The sequence below is a fragment of the Coffea arabica genome, chromosome 2c (genome assembly GCF_036785885.1).
Source record: "Coffea arabica cultivar ET-39 chromosome 2c, Coffea Arabica ET-39 HiFi, whole genome shotgun sequence".
NCBI classification, from domain to species: domain Eukaryota; kingdom Viridiplantae; phylum Streptophyta; class Magnoliopsida; order Gentianales; family Rubiaceae; genus Coffea; species Coffea arabica.
The window spans coordinates 21,282,421-21,301,165 of record NC_092312.1 but is presented as its reverse complement, the minus strand read 5'-3'; the positions used below and the strand labels follow the sequence as shown (position 1 = coordinate 21,301,165).

The window sequence follows — 18,745 nt, the reverse complement described above, 5'->3', positions numbered from 1 at the left end:
AAGTTGACTACTTTTGCCCACACAATCAAAGCCACTTTGAAAATGAAAAGTCAGGGCCAAAGCAGTAAAGTAAACTGAAATTCCATTAATGACATCCATTCCACTAATAAAACCATGTTAATCACAACACACCCAAAAAAAATATATATACTCCCTCCGTCCCACTTTGATAGTCTCGTTTCTTTTTTCACACAGTTTAAGAAAAAGTAGTTAACTTTGTTGGAAAAGTAAATTTAGATTACTATTTTCCTAAAATACCCTCACATTAAATATGGTACAACTTTATGAGAACTTGAATTGATGGTAAAAAAAGAATCAACTCTCATTAAATGGGGTAGGTTTATAGTAATAATAACTTACATTAAATAAGGGTATTTTAGGAAAAGTAAAATACAACTACATTATTCAATTGGAAAGTGGACTATAATTTGGGACAGACGAAAAAGGAAAACGAGACTATTCAAGTGGGACGGAGGGAGTATATCGCAAGCAAGTTAGTCTTGTTGTACAAAAAGATACCTAGGCGGTAGCCTCTCTTTTCCTTAAAAAAGAGTAGTTTTATATTTTCTTGAAACCATCAAGTGCAATAATTACTTGCTGCTACTTAATTAATTAAGTTTATAGTTAATCCCCATTTCTTCTTATTCCCCGTGGGGTTGTCCGCTTTTGGGTTGAAATTTTTTTAATAAGCGCGTGGACACTGCTTAGGAAACCTGTACCCAATTTTAGGACACGCTTTTTGTTCCTGTTTCTTTACTCCCTCCATCTTTCTTGCTAAGGCTCCGTTTGTCACGCTATTCGGAGTAGTCCTACTTGAGAGAGTTAACTTTTAACCATGGTCAAGGGCTAATAAGTCCGCCAACTTTTAACCATCGGCTGTCAAGAAATCTCATCTCGTTTGCTGAAAATGTTGCTTGAAATCCTTGAATATTTTCCTTCCTGTGTCAAATCGAGATTAAGAATCCACGTCAATCCCAGTTTCATTGACATTCTCTCATTGAAAATTGAGATTTCTTCGAGACTTTAATCATTAATCTTCAAGAATCTAATTTGGGAGAATTTGCTTACTGTTTCAGCTACAACGTACTATTTGTTATCGAATCTAATATTTAAATTCGTCTCACTTAAATCTACTCGTTATTTTAAATATTTAAAATAATTTGTCATAAAATTTCGTTAAGATGCAGGCAAATTAATTAAAACACGTCACGTCCTCAGTGAGTTTATCTAATACAGTGTCAAATTGCGGTGATTGATGGCTGTTATTATTGATGTAAACAGCTTAGCTAATTTTTTGTGGAATATTCTCCATTAATTTCAGTTGTGACTTAAAAGCAAAAACAAAAAGAGAGGGAGAGAAAGAGAGAGAAGTAAAAGCTCATACACTTTGGAATGTCATTTTTTCTCAAAAAAAATTTTATACGGGTTATCGTAAATCCATTTACTAATCACTTCTTTTACTTCACATAATTTTTTTTTTACAAAAATTCTAAAAAATAACAATAATAGAAACGGACCGTAATAATTTCTTTCTGATGTTGACATAAAAAAAAAAAAGAAAAAAAGAGTCTAATCTCTTTGGAACTAATAGCATAGTATCAACTTCCCTTGTGTAATGACTAATGTGTATGCCGCAGACCGTACATTCAACCATATACCGGGGACCAAGGAAAGCATTTCCACCCAAGGGGGGAAAAAGAAAAAAAAAAAATTTTTTTACTTGGGCAAACAACCTATCGATACAGGAAAAATATATGTATGGTTTGTGGAGAGAGAAAGCGAGAAAAAGCACTGTCGGCTTCAACCAGGCAAAGACCATCACACCCTCTCTCTCTTTCTCTCTCTATGCATATCCCTATCTTTACTCTTATATATTACTATAAATTATTATAGTTGTGGTTGGATTAAATCCTGATATTTTTGGCTATTAGATACAAATTGATCGATCAATCCGAGGAAAATTGATTTTTATTCGAATTTTTGGGAGCAGCTGGAGCTAGTAAAGTAATAGTAGTAGTATCTAGTTGAAGCTGCAGTAGCTGAAGAAGCTGAAGCTGGCGAAATCCTAGGAAAAGGAAGATGTAAGAGGATATTGAATTTGTTTAATATGGAAATGGCGGAGATTCTCCGGGTTTGGATATTGAAGACCAAAAAGTTCGTCAATAAATAGGTAAACAAGATGTTTGGTAACTTTTTTCATTTCCTTTTTTTGTTTTTGTTTGTGCTAATTATTTTATGATGTTCTCACGGGCTTAAACTTGTGCAAGTACATGTAGGAAATTTTGCTGATTGTACTATATAATTTTGTATTTTTTTTTTGGGGATGTGTGGTTTTTTTGTTGTAGCACTCGGATCTTCGGATCTTGAGTTTGTGCAGAAATGAATAGTTTTAATTCGACGTTTTATGTCTATGTTGTGAATGGTTCATGGATGAATGAATTTATAGTAGCCATCAAAGTTAGTTTACTTCCAGTGTCTCTGTGTGTGAGTTTGGGGTGTGGGTGGGTTATGGTGTAGGAGGTTTGGCTGTTTAGGAGTCATTGGAGATAAATGGATCTGATGTTGAGTGTCTGGTGACGGTGTTGAGAAATTGATGAATTCATTGGGAAACGTAAAAGACAGAATTTGTTGACTTGACATGGCAAATTTTTGCAGAATTGGAGGATAAATAGGGTCAAACATGCATTTGAACATTCAATTTTACATGTGATTCACGTATTCTTGCTTTTGGATTTCAGTAGAATAAAGGGTTTACTTTCTATTCCTTCTTCTGCCGCATTTAAGATCAGGAGAACAATACCAGAAGCTATATAAAGAATTTACTTCTTTCCTTGTTTCTGTATATATTTGCTAGTGGCTAGTTATGTAGTTTTTTTTTATGTTGATTTTTTATTGATGAATTTCTTCTTTCTTTTCTCTTGGCTCCTTCAGTGCTGCAAAACTTGACCGTCATATATAAGGTTTTGGTTGGTCGGGAGCAATCAAACCTTAGGTAGTTAATATTTAGTAGATTGAGTGGTATCCCTATGGCACACATTGCTGCAAATCATTTTTCTGGAGGACCTAACCCAGGTTTAAGTTCTTTCATGTTAAATTCTTGCAAATTTTGCAGACAATTGATGTGTGCTGGTGGTTTCAATTTTATGCTTTCTGTGACAGGGTCACCTAATGATGCCCTGTATAAGGAACTTTGGCATGCTTGTGCTGGACCCCTAGTTACTGTACCTCGCGAAGGGGAAAGAGTGTATTACTTTCCACAGGGACACATGGAGCAGGTTTTTTGGTTTTCATAAATTTCACCGTCCTCCATTATTTCATTGAAATTCAAATTTGATAGGATGAGTTAAATGAATCTTTTTAGTAGCTATTTGCACTTAAAATATTTTTTCTGTGTATTCTCTATTCCACCATGTTGTGCAGTATTTATTTATGTTCATTTCCAAATCATTTGCTTAGTTTAATTTGAGTATGGGGAAGACTGCCATTTTTCATTGCTTCTTGTTCGGTATTGATCATCCAGCTGCTGTTTAAATAAACTATCATTTTCTCATCTTTGAAATGTACCCCTTGCCATTCCCCTCTAATGGCCTTAATACATTTTTTTCTGTCCAATTGAAGCCTTTGAGTTTTTGAAAATGCATAGATCTTCCCCTCGTGCAGTGTTATGGACCCTTTACATATCTAAAAGTTGCATATTCGTCAATCTAGGGATGGTTCGTTTAATTTAATTGGCGTCATTTTCTCTTGATTAATGAACTGATTTTAGCTGGAGTTATTTATAAAGTGGTTTCGTATTACAGCTTGAAGCATCTACTCTTCAGGGGCTAGATCATCAGCTTCCTTCTTTCAATTTGCCACCTAAAATTCTGTGCAAAGTTATGAATGTTAATCTTCGGGTAGGTTTATCTGGATTATCTTCTTTGCCAGTAATTGGACTTCCTTCTCCGTGTGCCTGCACATCAGAAAGACTTTTGCTCTCACTTGATTCACTTAGTTTTCGAATATTTCTGCTGGGATTGCAGGCTGAAGCGGAGACGGATGAGGTCTATGCACAGATTACTCTGCTACCTGACTTAGATGTATGCTTTCTTAGTAAAACTCTTGTTCATTGATCTTAATTGTCTTCTTAAACATATTGTGCAAGAACCTGCCTGCTCATTTATTGCTTTCCTACCTATTTTCGTTTTCCCTTGTTCTTGTGCTTGCTTTATTTAAGTTTCCTTGTTTGTTACAGCAAGGTGAAGTCACAAGTCCTGATCCACCGCTGCCAGAACCTCAGAGATGCACTGTCCATTCATTTTGCAAGACCCTTACAGCTTCTGATACTAGTACACATGGTGGATTCTCTGTTCTCCGGAGGCATGCAGATGATTGTTTACCTCCACTGGTATTGATCTTTTTATACACTGCTCCAGATTCCTACAAATGTTAGCTTATGCTAATGTGGCTTTTGCATCATCCATTTGCAGGATATGTCCCAGCAGCCGCCTTGGCAAGAACTGGTTGCGACTGATCTTCATGGCAATGAATGGCATTTCAGGCATATATTTAGAGGTTGGGATGCTTTTGATTTCTTGATATTGAGGACTGCAAACCTAGATTGGGGTTCCATTCACTGCTAAATATGGGAAAGTACAACTCTTGAATTGTTCAAAAAGCTTCTAGTGACCAACAATAATAGAGACATTTGCCTCTAATGTTACTTGAGTTTACGCAGCTTGTGGTAACATGAATTTGGGATTCTTATACTTCAGGCTCTCTGTGAGTTTGGGCTCAGTAGTATCTTGTTTTGAGTTCTTACAATCTTGCTGCTTTCAGGTCAACCTAGGCGTCACTTGCTGACAACTGGCTGGAGTGTATTTGTTAGTGCAAAGAAATTAGTTGCAGGGGATGCATTTATATTTCTAAGGCAAGTAGAAATGACCATATAGATGTATGTTTTACCTTATCTTGAAATTGCCCTTTTTTTTCCTCGCTTAAATCTAGTCCATTTACGAATAGCGTGTTCTCTTATTAATTTTCCAGAGGAGAAAGTGGAGAGCTTCGGGTTGGAGTAAGAAGACTTATGAGGCAACAAAGCAATATGCCATCTTCTGTTATATCCAGTCACAGTATGCATCTCGGTGTGCTTGCTACTGCTTCTCATGCCATTTCTACCGGGACTCTCTTTTCAGTTTTTTATAAACCTAGGTAACTTGCTCTCCTCTTTTGACATAATGCAATTAAAAAGTGTCTATGATAGTTTGGATTTGTACATTATTGTTTTACTGCTGGTTTTAAAGCATGCAAATGATTTTGATCTTGATCAGAGTGCTAACCAAGTTTGATTGTCTTGAGAGTTCATCATTAATCGTTTTCAATACAGTGCTAGCACCACATGGGATGAATGAGATATCTTCTCTTTTAGGTAGTTATCCTTGAACTAAGAATCAACGCGTAATTTATCACATCTTGCATAACAGATTTATTATTCATGTAATGTTTTGTCTTAACTTTACAAAATTAACCAACGGACTTATAATTTACCATGATACTATGTACATATTACAGTCTCCAACATGCTTAAAAAAATTTTTGAGTTGGCTTGAAAAGTTTTTTATCTTCTTAAATTTGCCATGTTAAGTAATACTTGCTATTGTGCTATGTTTTTTGAGCTGGCTTTCTAGTGGATCCATTTTGTGTGTGCGCAAGAAACTGTTCTAGTAAACTATATTACTTTTTTGGTCAGGACAAGTCGATCTGAATTTATTGTCAGTGTAAACAAGTATCTTGAAGCTCAAAGTCACAAGCTCTCTGTTGGTATGAGGTTTAAGATGACATTTGAGGGTGAGGAAGTTCCAGAGAGAAGGTATTTCTACAGATTATATTCTTTGTTGACAATCTTTACCTGCAGTCCGCATCTCACTTGTTAAACAGAAGAACTTCGGAATTATGATGGTCTGTGTAATTACATTTTCTTTCAGGTTCAGTGGAACCATTGTGGGCGTTGGAGAGAATACATCATCAAGATGGCCTGATTCTCAATGGAGATCTTTGAAGGTAAACATGGCTATTTGGTGGAATTTTGTTGGAAAATGAGACTTAATTGTGATGGTTGAATGTTGATGTCTTGTGACACATTGTGATAATTCGACATTGGTTATGTGATTCAAAATTTGCACTCTTCGAACCCCTTTTCAAATTTGCTGTCATATCATCACATATGGAGAAGAAAAATGGCACTGGCTCATTTCACATTTAATAGAAAAACAAGCCTTTAAAATTTGAAGAGGGAGAGATCCTATGGTTGATGCAAGTTAGATCAATGAGTTAATGTTTGGTTGGTTGGAAGCCCTGACATGTGCCTTTTTTTCTTTCATGTTCTTCTCATTTTTTAGTGTTAAAGAGATGGTCCTGGCATGGAGGGCGTCAATATCTTGGGGTTTAGTATGGACTATGATTAAAGATGCAACTGAATTGCATTTTGTTGAGTATTTTGGATTTGAATGGTTGCACCCTTGCGAGTCAAGTTTTGTAACCCAGATTTCAATGTCCCATGTGAGATGATAAGTAGTTAAATTGTGGGGTCTATCTTTTCTTATTCTCACTCTGGTGAGGGGTGCCCTTTATTTTTTCCTTTCCTTTTGCTTTTTTTTCCCCCGGCGGCCGGGGGGTGGCTTCTGTTGTGTGTTTATGATGAAACCACCACCTGATGCAGATAGTCTGAATCTCATTTTTTCTTTATTCATTACATATGTTATTTTGATGAGCATTGATAGTACTGTTATCATGAATGTTGATTCTCCTCGGTTACAGTCTTCTTTTGTAACATATCAAATATCAATTCTCTGCTACTCAGGTTCAATGGGACGAACCTTCATCCATTGTGCGACCAGACAGGGTTTCACCGTGGGAGATAGAGCCTCTGGTTGCAGCAACTCCTCCAAATCCTCTGCCTCCACAAAGGAATAAGCGGGCAAGACCACCAGTTTTACCTTTGGCAATGCAGGATCTTTCCTCCCTTGGTACTACCTTTTACTGGGAGTAAAATTTTTCTTGCTTATCCACTTTCTTTGTACTTTAATTTGAGGTTTGCCTATCTGCTCATAGGGGTGTGGAAATCTTCTGTCGAACCCTTGTATTGTGATACATCACGTTCACATGACTTTTATCCATCTCCCAAATTATGTGCTGCAACCAAGGCCAGCAATCTAGGTTACAGCGATAGCAAATCCATGTTTTGGTCCAACCAAGTTGAAACAGCGACAGAGGCTGTTGCACCTGTTACTGAAAAGAGACAAGTTAATGGATACAGGCTATTTGGGATTGAGTTACTGGAACGTGCAACAGTTGAAGACACTTCAGCAGTGGTTGCATCTGGAGCTGTGGAGGGGGATCAGCCACTTCTCTCCCGAGATTCTGAATCTGACCAACTTTCGGAGCCATCTCATCCTAATAGGTCTGATGTGCCTTCAGTAAGTTGTGATCCTGAAAAATCTTGCCTAAGATCTCCTCACGAGTCACAAAGCAGGCAAATCCGGAGCTGCACCAAGGTATTGTCCACATATATAGATTACACTGCTAATCGTTTGGTATACTTTGGCCTTTAATATTTGATTTGCCAGAGACCAATAGGACTAAACACCATCAGTCTTTACAGATAATATTTCATGTTAATTTCTCTTTACTCACTGGAATATGGGTAATTCTAATCTTTTCAAATTTATTGGAGAGATGAGCTAGTTTTCCTTCTGTTTCCTTTGTTTTCCTTTTTCCCCTTCTCGTGTTCCAAGTTATTGATTTTCTTTGTGCAGGTTCACATGCAAGGAATTGCAGTTGGAAGAGCAGTTGACTTGACACGGTTTGAGGGGTATGATGATTTGCTCACGAAGTTAGAAGAAATGTTTGAGATTGATGGTGAACTCTTTGGGTCTACGAAGAAATGGCAAGTTGTCTACACAGATGATGAAGATGACATGATGATGGTTGGAGATGACCCATGGCAGTTAAAGTCTTGGTCCTTTTTCATTTACTTCATTTCACTTTCCAGTCCTCTTTCATTTACTCTCTATTTTCTCCATCTCTGATACTTAAAACTGGATTCTGCTGTTAATGTGCGCAGTGAATTCTGTGGCATGGTGAGAAAGATCTACATCTACACGAGCGAAGAAGCCAAGAAGCTTTCGCCAAAGATAAAGCTCCCGGTTGGTGAGGTCAAATCTAGCAAGGCAGCTACAGATGTGGTGGCTCTGGGCACTGAGGAGCAGTCATCAAATGCGGGGTCTGGGGGGCATAGTTGTTAGAAATTTAGGGCTTTTTTTATTTGACGATTTCTAATAATCGACTGGAGAAAAAAGTAGTTTTGAAACTGACCTCGTTCCGAACGCGCATGTAAACAGCTATTATTGGTTTGATTTACGATTTTATTAATATACGTGCAAACCGTGCATCGAATCAGACCAAACTGGAAAGGGCTTTTCCAACAGAACTTCCTTGGTTAGTGTTTATATATTCAAATTTGCTTGGCGGTGACGTTAGAAGGTTCAGAAGCACCCGGAAAAAAATAATAATAAAAAAAAGTCTCCTGTAGTAAATTTAATATATAGAAAAGTTTCTTAATGATTTCAAAATATGTAATACGAAAATTCGTATTTTGAACTAAATTATAAAAGTGACGGAATTTATTAAATTTAACGGAAATGGACGAAAGGATCCAAATGCCCTAATATAATTAAACAAAAGACGGATTAAAAAAATCATTTGTTTTATTCTCTAGATAGAGAGAATTGAGGGTTAAGGGGCAGAACAGGTATATTTGTTAAAAATTAGATATAAATTTTTTTTTAGGTTCCAATAAATCATTTTCGTTAAGTTTAACAAATTCCGTCGTCTTTACAATTTAGTTCAAAGTATGAGGTGTCATGTTCTACATTTTGAAATCACGGAAAACTTTTCTGTGTATTAGGTTTTACCACAGGGTTTTTTTTTTTTTTTATTAATATTTTACCCTAAAAAAAAACTCTTGACTTCTTACAAATTCCTGATAATTTAGCAAGGCAATTTAAAAAATTCATTTGCTTCCTTAATACTACTATTATCATTTGTTATGCAACTTAGTAAACTAATATTGATTGATGTGGCGGGAGGGCGAACTTTACTGCCCTTTTTTTTTTTTGGTATTTCTTGGTCGGTGAATATCCAGGTTAGTATTATATTGGTCATGATCCGCGATTCTAAAATGCAGCAAAAGGGGAGAGGATTTCAATCAACGACGAAATAAAGAAAAAGCACGAAAAAGGCTTCTTGTTTCTCCATTACAAACGTTGGGACTTTGGAGGAGCCATTAACAACGGTCACAGGATTTGAAAAAGGAGCTGGTGAAAAAGGAGCTGATATCAAATCTCGCTTCCACTTCCAGATCCGTACTAACCACAGCCAAGTTATCTCTTCTATTTGAATAAATCAACTTACAAGATTCCGCTGAACAATACCGCACCCGTGGACTTTTTTTTTTTCATATTCGCCGAGAAAAACAAAAAGGCCAGCCATGAAGATGATGAAGGCCGTGAAGAAGCTCAGGTTCTGGTCAAGAAAGAAGAAGAAGAAGAAGAAGGCATTGTTCATTGATAACCCACCACCACCGCCATGCCATTGTCAGTACCAATATTACTGTCCGCCGTATGAGCCCTCTGCCCCACCATTACCAACATCATCGTCTTCTTCATCATGGGTTGAGTACGATCACGAGGTTCGAGACACCGTCTATGCAAACTCTGAGTTTATCTCGTCAAACCCAGCTCAAGCTCAAGATCCCACATTTGGTCCACGAGACTTCAGTTCGGTTCCACAACCCAGACCGCAGGATCCTACAATGCCAGCTGCTGCCAGCATTACTTCCTATCAGCAGTACATGGTGCCACATCCGGCTTACGGTGTTCCACTTGTACCTCAAGTTCGAAGAGAAAGGAGGGGTGGAGCTTTTGGATGTATGTTTGCCTTTGGGGCTCATTTGTTTCGTTGCTTCTTTCCATGTTTCCACATTCGGGAAGCCAACAGGTGATCAGTTAGCTCCTCTGCATCAAGCCATCATCAGCAAGGAGCATCATGTAACGACAAAAAATTTTCCTTTGGCACAAGCCTACTGATATTTCTGGAGTATGAATCGTGTAAACCACCAGGAATTTAAGTAATAAAGGCCTCTACACTCTCAGGGCACGGTTAGTCCAGAGTCCAGAATCGTACAGGAAGGGATGTTGAGTGCAACAGTCCTTCCTAATTTTGTCGAAACTTATATGTTTTCTAGGATGGATCAATTCTCATTGTTAGTTAATGGACAACGCGAAGAAATAGTAGTACTCCATCACCTTCCCTGCTATTTGCTTATTCTAGTTTCTTAAAGTTATGGCTGGACATTTTTCATCGACTGTAGTATTTACCACTTATTCTAGCTCAGAGGGTTTGGATTTCGTTCGGTTGAAAGGATGATACCGTACTGCAAGTGGGAGGAAAATCTGATTTCTTTTCTTTTTATGCATAGAAGAGGAATTATAGCAGCACGGATTATTAATAAACTAGTTGAAGTGCAGGTGATTCAGGAGATGGCCAAAACACATTTTTGTTACTCTACAATCAAAATTTCTTCTAAAAAATCCGTCCGAATACCTAATTAATTAGAGTCTGGTAAAATCTAGAGCCTCCACTCACCGACACGCATATCTATGTGTGTGTGTGTGTGTCTGTGCCTAAATCAATAAAGACAAATGCAACAACGTTCAACACGATACTCTCTAGAACTGAATTTCTTGCTAATTATTCGCAAAAGATGTAAATTTCAAGCTTCACACACACACATATATACACACACAGAGAGAGAGAGAGAGAGTCATGCTACAATAACTAAACTGCACTTGCAAAACCTTGATCTAAATCTACCACTGTTGAGTGGCACAATACACAGAATGATAAAAAGAAGGGTATTTCTGTTTATAGGTCACAACAGGCCAAGGTCTGAGATTTGTAGCCAACATGCCGTACAGCAACGTACGAGTTGGTGAGATGTAAGTGAAGGTTCCACAGAGCAAACTCCAATCAGTCCAGGCAGCTTTGTGCTCTTCATCAAGTTGTACAGCGAACCTGCTATAGTCCAAGTTGGTAAGCTATGAGTGAAGAACCCACAGAGCTAAATCAAAACTGCAATGCAGATTTGTGCTCTTCATGTCAGCGCCATGTGCATTGATTCTAGATTGTAGCCCTCTTCAAACATATGTTCACCCCTAAGGTATTGAAATTAAGTTTTTTTCCACCCTCAGCCTGAACTTGTTGCAACTTACTGGAGCGGAAAATAGTGAAAGCAGACGCACCATATAGCATTTGAGGGTAGATTCAACCCACCAAGTAACCTAAGTAGCCCCTTGCCTTCATGCCACTTGCCAGTCCCTTAATATGCATCAACCAAAACACCGTAAATTTGCCATAGCCTGGTCATTCTTCTCCCACAGTAAGACTACAGATAGAGAGATGCTGCAAAAACAATATCCCTCTTTATCTTAATAACTGCATCTTCAAACTTTGCTTCAAGCTCAGTTTCTCCAATGGATTTTGCTGCTTGTATTAGTTGCTGAAGAACCTCTTCCAGCCTCCTGATAGCCCTAATTAAGCTGCCCTCAAAAACCTGAGTGATTTCCATTATCTCATAAAATTTCGATCCTTTGGCCCAAGCAAAGACGGCCTCCATAATATCAGGACGGAATGAACTTACAAAATTCTCAACATCAATTTGAACCTGCACAGTACAGAACATAAATTATGTCCTAGACAGTTTCACCAGTAAAGCAAGAACTGTCACTAGTTCAATATTTCACTTTAGAAAAAATTAATGCACTATTTCTCTTCCTCAAATTTTCTGTGGCACACTGACTAGAATTTTTTTTTTTTGAACATTGGATTAGTTTTCCTGGCGTAAGATTGGTTGCAAATAGCAGTAACTACCAGCAAGTGTACCCCTTTTCCAAATCATGATTAGCCTTTCGAAACACAAACTAGACAGATTTCTCCTGCATAGCTTAATTTAACTTGGCCGCAATCTCATGTCAGGATATGGGTTCAGACAGACCACTAGCTGATCTCCAAACAGAACACATGGGCAATCATACTACATAAAGTTGTCTAGACTACCTTTTGGAGTACAAAGCTTGAAATCTTTTGCTTCTAAGAAAACTGTAAACATTTTTACCAAATTTCAGAAATATTACCTTGCATTCAAGCTGGACCTTGGCAACTCTCCGAGCTGTATCTTGTAATTGTGTAAAAAGCAACTCAAGCTCATCCCTAGGCTTTTGAGCATCCTGAAGTTTCTCTTGCCAAACAAAACAAGACAACAGAGACACCATCTCTTCTACCTTTATGTCCTTTAGAACCCCATTAAACATGAGTTCTGTCAGGGTCAACTCATCTGCACTACTTATTTCACAAGCAACTTTCCCCTTTAACTCGACAACATCATCACTTGTGACGTACCTACGCATATTCTCAAGCAATTAAGGACATTTTAGATGATCTTTTCATATTTAAGAACAAAAGATTAGGCATAGAGAGTTAAAAAGGCCACAAGTGCATATTGTTTAACAGTTAAAACATGGTTGCATGAACTTGAGAAATAACATTGAGACCCAAATCTGGAATCTTGGTGTTTCATCTAGCAATAATAACATAATCCAAAGAAGATAAATGTGTGAAATTGCAGAAAAGTTGTTGAAAGCAAAACTTAAATACTACAGCCAACAAAAAGTTGAGTACAAGGAACAGAATATGGGTATAGGAGGATAATTAACACGAGAAGTTAGATCAGCCTCTAAAACAAGAAGGAAACTATACCCATTCCACCAACAAAAGGAAATGCTGTGGAAATTCCACAGTGAAATGAATTATATCCATTCAAATATACGGGAAACTATCTTACCCTAGTCTCCGAAGCACTCTTTTTCTTGCTTTAAGTTCATCTTTGAAAGCCAAGGCTGTCGAGGAACGCATTGTTCTCTTGATTGATTTAATTTTGGCAGTAAGCTGCTTCTTCGTATGCAAAAGTTTGAGCTTTTGCTCAATAAGTGGAGATTTTGCAATTTCATGTTTTTCAAACAGGTTCTCAAGGGCCTCTATTCTTCGTACAGCTTTTCTGTATGAGCTACTCTGAACCTATAGAAATGCAACAAAAGAGAGAATATCAAATTGGTTGCTAAAAACCTGTGCAAATGAAAAATCTACAAGTACCTTCATGTCATCTTCTGGGTCTAATTGAGGCAGTCCGTCTTTAGCAAATCTAGATAGAACTTCAGACACCTTTTTCAGGGTATTTTCCCGAGCTTCCACTGGCAAAAGATCCTTGGGTATTACAAGTCGAACACTACTCAAACTATCAATCTGTTCAAAAAAAGCTAGGTCAGGTAAACACACAGATACAAATGAACATGCATCCACACGAACAGACACACAAATAGATATATCAATATAACATCTGTTTCATAAGTTTTCCCATAAAGATAATTTAAGGAAATACTAATGATGCTAACAGGAAGAAATCACCGATTATAAGGATCACCAATCACATGGATAATCATAAAGCAGTTACTATACCTGTCTACTTACCATCTAAAGGAAAGTAAACAGGTAAAAGAATATGTATTTTGACATCAAATGCTGGACACCTGTAGCATGCAACTAAAGCAAACTACATTTTCCAGCTCTTTAATAACTCATGTTTAAAATTTAGGACTTCGTATTTCACATTATAATGCAAATTTCCATGTAGCAAGAGAAAAGCCATGGATAACGAAATCTATAAGAGCAGATTATGGGTATAGAATGGTCAAAAGACTTTTGCCTGAGATATAGGAAGAGAAACAACGGCAGGTTCCCCAGGATCTTTCAATGGTACAATCGAAATTGTTCTTTTACCAGCTTCATCCTTATGGACTGCACATCTTGTAAGAATATCCACTGTATAACTTGCATCCTCAGGCTTTTTATTTGTATCATCTGAATAAAATTAATGTATTTGTTATTAAGACCTTTTAGTAAACAAGAAAAGCTTTTTGCCAGAAAAAGAATATCACGAAAAGAAACCTTAACACAGATTAAGAATTATTTTCACCTTCAGAAAGACCTTTTATCCTTTCAAAATTGATAATGACCCCCAATGTGACATCATCCTTGACGGAAAATGATGGCAAATTATCATCAACCTTTATGAGCTGGATGCTTACAAGCCTGCCAGGCTGCAGGAAGGGTAAACAATACTTTGGAGAGAGGACAATATCACGCACATCCTTTTTTAAACTCTTAAATTGCTGTAGTAGAGAGTAGTAATTCTCCAAGCTATCTTCTTCCTCGAGTATGATTGAATCCCTCTCTTCTTCAAGACTTTTTGCTTGTTTCTGCAAGTGCAAGTGAGACGCATTATATTTTAGAACTGGTTCGTGAGTCAGAAAAGAATAACCAATCGACTAACCACAAGATCGGGAATGGCTCGATCCACTTGGAATTGATAGAAGGAATTGCGAAGCAAATTCACAGGATCACCATCTTCAGACCGTATCTGATTCAGAAGCATATTGTAGCTCAAGTGGAAGGCACTGAAGCACATGAAAACAAACATCAAAGAATGCAAAACATCCTATGCAGTACTTAGAAATGGATCTGCAAGAACATTGCCTGTTATTACTTGGGTCATTTTAAAAAGGGTCTAAGCTAATAAAAAGTTTCATAAATTACCTCAGTGTCCTCCAAACACATCTACATGTTTAGGAGAAAGCACTGAATAGAGCCAAAATTATACAGCCCAAAGTTGTAAACTCGTTCTTCAATCAAACAGGGGTTTATGGCTCCAAGTAAATGCAGAAGGTAGACTGAATTTTAGTTGGATAGTCATAACTAAAAGTGTCACCATAATTCAAATAAGCCACCAAATTTTCCGTCAGAACCCTGATGGAAGCCATAACTAACAAAACTCAAAATATTTAATGACTGAAAATCATTGACCAGATGCCTCAGATTTAGGTTCATACACAACCACACTAACCAACAAAACAATTACCTGTTCAAACTATCAGCACTTCCTTTTACCATTAACTTAGCTGTAGAAGGTTCCAGCTTCTCATCAACCATAAGAATGCAAATTCCTCGCTCATCAATCCCCCTACGACCAGCACGACCACTCATCTGAATATACTCTCCACTGGATATCCATCTAAACTTATCTCCATCAAACTTGCGAACATTTGTAAAAACGACCGTTTTTGCAGGCATATTCAGTCCTATACTGAAGGTTTCTGTGGCAAATAAACACTAAAGCACCATATTTCAACACAGCAATGTTTAAAACTAGACAACAGACTATAATATAAACATGCTAGGAGTAGAAGTAGAGGTTGCAGGAGAGGAAGTCAAAAATGAACAAGCGAATATCATGGGATAAACCATTACAAGGTGTCATGTGAATCTTGTAGGCCAAAAAATAAGTTGTAGAACCACAATTGTTTATGATTTGTGATGGTCTTTTTGCAGTTATTATTGCTGAAATCACTTGTTCATAAACTCCTTTTTTTGGCATGCTACTTTAGCTGTTTATATTAAACAGAAACTCATAAACAGATACCCATCTTAAACTTAGAGAAATGGCTTGGGCACGTGACAAGCATATAAATTGCACAGAAGAGACGGTTGAATTTACATCCACCATAAATGACAGAATTTTGTCCTCCAACCTTGATTAAGCCTTCTTGGAATAGAATTTCTATCACTTCCTTTAGTATGGGAAGCAAGCCAGAATGGTGCACGCCAATTCCACGTTTTAACAGAGGCAGCATATTGGAGACCTGGGGTTTGTTTAAATACAGACACATTCAGAATCTAATGAAAAAAAATACTACTGTTGCAACATAGAAGCAATTAGAAAGGAAACTAATGAAAGACAATCTGCTAAGCAAAACTAGCAAGAGTCACCTGTGGCAGCTTTTTATCATCCTCTGACAACATATCCATCGCACTCCAGAATATCGTTTCAATGTTCACCTTCTCATCCTCATTGTTAAGATCCATTTTAGCCATCTTAAAAATGAGAAAAACAAAATATTAAATTAAAATACCTGAGCTCAGATTCTCTCTCTTTTAGTGCTAATCTGTTTAGGAGGGCAGTGAGAAGCACACTCAAAAGTAAATAACATTGTGCTCTGAAATTAAAATATGATACCAGTGCTTATACCTGCATTGCAAGAAATTCACATTCTCTTTTGCTGAAGCTAAAACATATGACAGGATCATATTGGCGCTGAATAATCATTTTTACCATCTTAAATATGTCACTGTCTTCGCCTGCTTTACCAACAAAAAGTCCCTTCTGCCATTTTCCATTCTCCCTTTTCTTATCCCCTTCACCAGGAGGAACAAGAGCATTTAGAGCTTTCTGAAAACTATTCTCACGAAATTTTCCTTTTTCGTCAACCACTAGGTAAAGACCATTGCCTCCAGAAGGGAAGAAGTAATGCTGAAGTGGTGTTGGTCTATAATCAGTATAAACGATATGACATGGTTGCTGATGGACCTGCATGCTGGGAAATAAACATTAGAACAACCATACAACTAAAAGCATCACTACAACAAAACTTAATCATTGGATATGGTGGTCAGTCATATTTTCCAACATGCAAATTTTCCTTGAAACCGATGTATTTCTGGCATAAATGGTATACACAAATGAACTCATCAAATGATCAACAGTTTAAGCACACAGAAAAAATGACAAAAGAATAGACTCAGACCGGGCAGAAGCAACTTGATCTTCAGTTAAACATTTCAATAGTCAAGAAGGAATGCGTTTCTATCCACATTTTAGCAACTATACATCTGCAGGATTCCTGCTAATATCCTGTCCCATCTTTCCTATCTTTATTTCTTCTTAATCCATATAATACCATGTGATGTCCAGACTTTTGATGGCTCAGACACTATGGCCTGTAGATGGACTTTATAATACAACAATTTTGACATCCAGAAACTTTTACATCAGAAATGTGTTGCTATTGTTCATCTATAACAAAATTTTTACTCCACACAAACTGAATATCTGCAAGCTCCAACTTTTATCTTAAGCATCAAAGCATATGTGTATGGCAAAGCATAATGTAGTAGGAAGCAAAAATCACCTTTGCAACCCAATCTGCAAACTCCTTAGCATTAGGGACAGTGGCAGAGAGAAATACAAAACGAGAATTCTTTGGAGCCATAACAATACTCTCTTCCCATACAACACCTCTTTCTCTGTCACGCATGTAATGCACCTCATCAAAGATAACCCATGCCACCTCCCTCGTAACCTCAGATCCCTTGTACTGCATGCTACGCCAAATTTCTGTTGTCATTACCTGAAATGAAATCAACCATTAGAGCCCCCACAAGCACCCACTGTATCAAAAACATGTAAAACAAGAAAAAACAAATGTCCCACCAGCAATTTAGACCTACCAAGCAAGAAGCATTAGGATCAATAGTGACATCCCCTGTCATCAAACCAACATCCGAAAGCTCCTCTTTAAACTCTCTATACTTCTGATTACTGAGTGCCTTAATTGGTGAAGTATATATCACCCGTTGCTTATTCTGCAATGACATGGCAATGGCGTACAATGCCACCACAGTCTTACCAGCTGATGTATGCGCAGATACCTACATGATCAAACCACCTATCAAAATTCACACTTTCTACACATTCCATCGTATTTCTTCTCTCCCCGCAACACTAAATTTGAGAGAGAGAGAGATTTACCAAAACAGATTCCCCATTCTTCAGACACTTAATTGCTTCCGCCTGAAAAGGGTCGAGAGTAAAAGGGAATTCCTTGGCGGGTTTTGCATCTTTATCAGGCAAATTGGAGGTCGAAGCACGAGGGACATAGCCTTCAGGGTAAGATACATCGTGGACACAGGCAACTGGTTCGTCCAAATTCAAAAGTTCATTACCTCTCTTCTGCTGCTTCTCAGCAGGCGTATCATATCCCTCGATAGGGTTTTCAATTGACTTCCTTTTTACCGATCCCATCTCTGCTCCCAAAGCCCAAGTAAACAATTCAAACGCAATCAGCTGAAAACAGTCCAGAAAAAAAATATTCACAAATAAATTCCGGGAAATGCATAAAACGAAATAAGTGTATTTCTTCTTGCACGAAAAATTGAAGAGAACATATTCATACAGCAGAAAAGTAATGAAACAAGGCAGAGTAGACACGAAAGTTAGTTTCAGGAAAGAAAATATCCAAAACAGGATGATGATAGACCTTGTGAAAATTCCCTAGCTTGAAGTAATTTGAGTTGGAGTTTTTATTTTACTGTTCCTGTATGGTTTCTGCTAAGCTCAGTTGCTTGTTGCGACTCCCTCAAAATATCTCAAGCTTTAATAGACTTGAATGAAAGCTTCTGTGGGATTACTGCTTGCTGGTAGTAGTAATTAATAACAGTTGGAAGCGTATTTCAGGCGGTTATGGCCGATGGCGGCGCAGAGGAGGAGGGTCCTGTCCTCCTCCAGATGCCTGCGAGGTGTTTGTAAAAATTCTCCCCTTTTGTTTTCGCGGGAGGAAGAGAGAGAGAGAGAGAGAGAGAGAGAGAGGCGGTTTCAGTCATATACTCCACCCAGCTACTACTATGCTCATTGGTTCTTAATATTTTCTATAGACCGTTAAGCCCAGAAGCTTTGGGCATCCAATTAGCGATGCTACTAACA

General features: G+C 37.6%; 3 protein-coding genes across 5 annotated transcripts; 2 read left to right on the top strand and 1 right to left on the bottom strand.

The window, feature by feature from the left end:
* Nucleotides 1-1,845: 1,845 nt before the first annotated feature.
* LOC140035215 (auxin response factor 1-like) lies at nt 1,846-8,467 on the top strand. Its single transcript, XM_072075227.1, has 15 exons — nt 1,846-2,170; nt 2,932-3,072; nt 3,160-3,275; nt 3,801-3,896; nt 4,023-4,079; nt 4,235-4,387; nt 4,470-4,554; nt 4,819-4,909; nt 5,026-5,190; nt 5,729-5,848; nt 5,964-6,039; nt 6,839-7,004; nt 7,090-7,532; nt 7,794-7,984; nt 8,102-8,467. The coding sequence occupies exons 2-15, from the start codon at nt 3,027-3,029 to the stop codon at nt 8,280-8,282; spliced, it is 1,986 nt and encodes a 661-aa protein (XP_071931328.1). The 5' UTR covers nt 1,846-2,170; nt 2,932-3,026; the 3' UTR covers nt 8,283-8,467.
* A 1,059-nt stretch (nt 8,468-9,526) lies between these two features.
* Nucleotides 9,527-10,039, top strand: LOC113728773 (uncharacterized). Its single transcript, XM_027253138.2, has one exon. It carries the CDS (start codon nt 9,527-9,529, stop codon nt 10,037-10,039), a length of 513 nt encoding a protein of 170 aa, XP_027108939.2.
* An 825-nt stretch (nt 10,040-10,864) lies between these two features.
* Nucleotides 10,865-18,666, bottom strand: LOC140035213 (DExH-box ATP-dependent RNA helicase DExH9-like). Of its 3 annotated transcripts, none has more exons than XM_072075224.1 (15): nt 18,303-18,666; nt 17,795-18,109; nt 17,494-17,694; nt 17,175-17,393; nt 16,235-16,580; nt 15,976-16,080; nt 15,738-15,848; nt 15,068-15,318; nt 14,483-14,606; nt 14,126-14,408; nt 13,856-14,010; nt 13,246-13,395; nt 12,938-13,170; nt 12,231-12,495; nt 10,865-11,761 (listed from the first exon to the last, which is right to left on the bottom strand). In XM_072075224.1, the coding sequence occupies exons 4-15, from the start codon at nt 17,312-17,314 to the stop codon at nt 11,483-11,485; spliced, it is 2,442 nt and encodes an 813-aa protein (XP_071931325.1). In that variant the 5' UTR covers nt 17,315-17,393; nt 17,494-17,694; nt 17,795-18,109; nt 18,303-18,666; the 3' UTR covers nt 10,865-11,482. The 3 variants fall into 3 exon arrangements, with proteins under 3 accessions (XP_071931325.1, XP_071931323.1, XP_071931324.1); XM_072075222.1 differs by having other exon boundaries at nt 16,235-16,573; XM_072075223.1 differs by having other exon boundaries at nt 16,235-16,573; nt 17,795-18,069.
* Nucleotides 18,667-18,745: the final 79 nt, after the last annotated feature.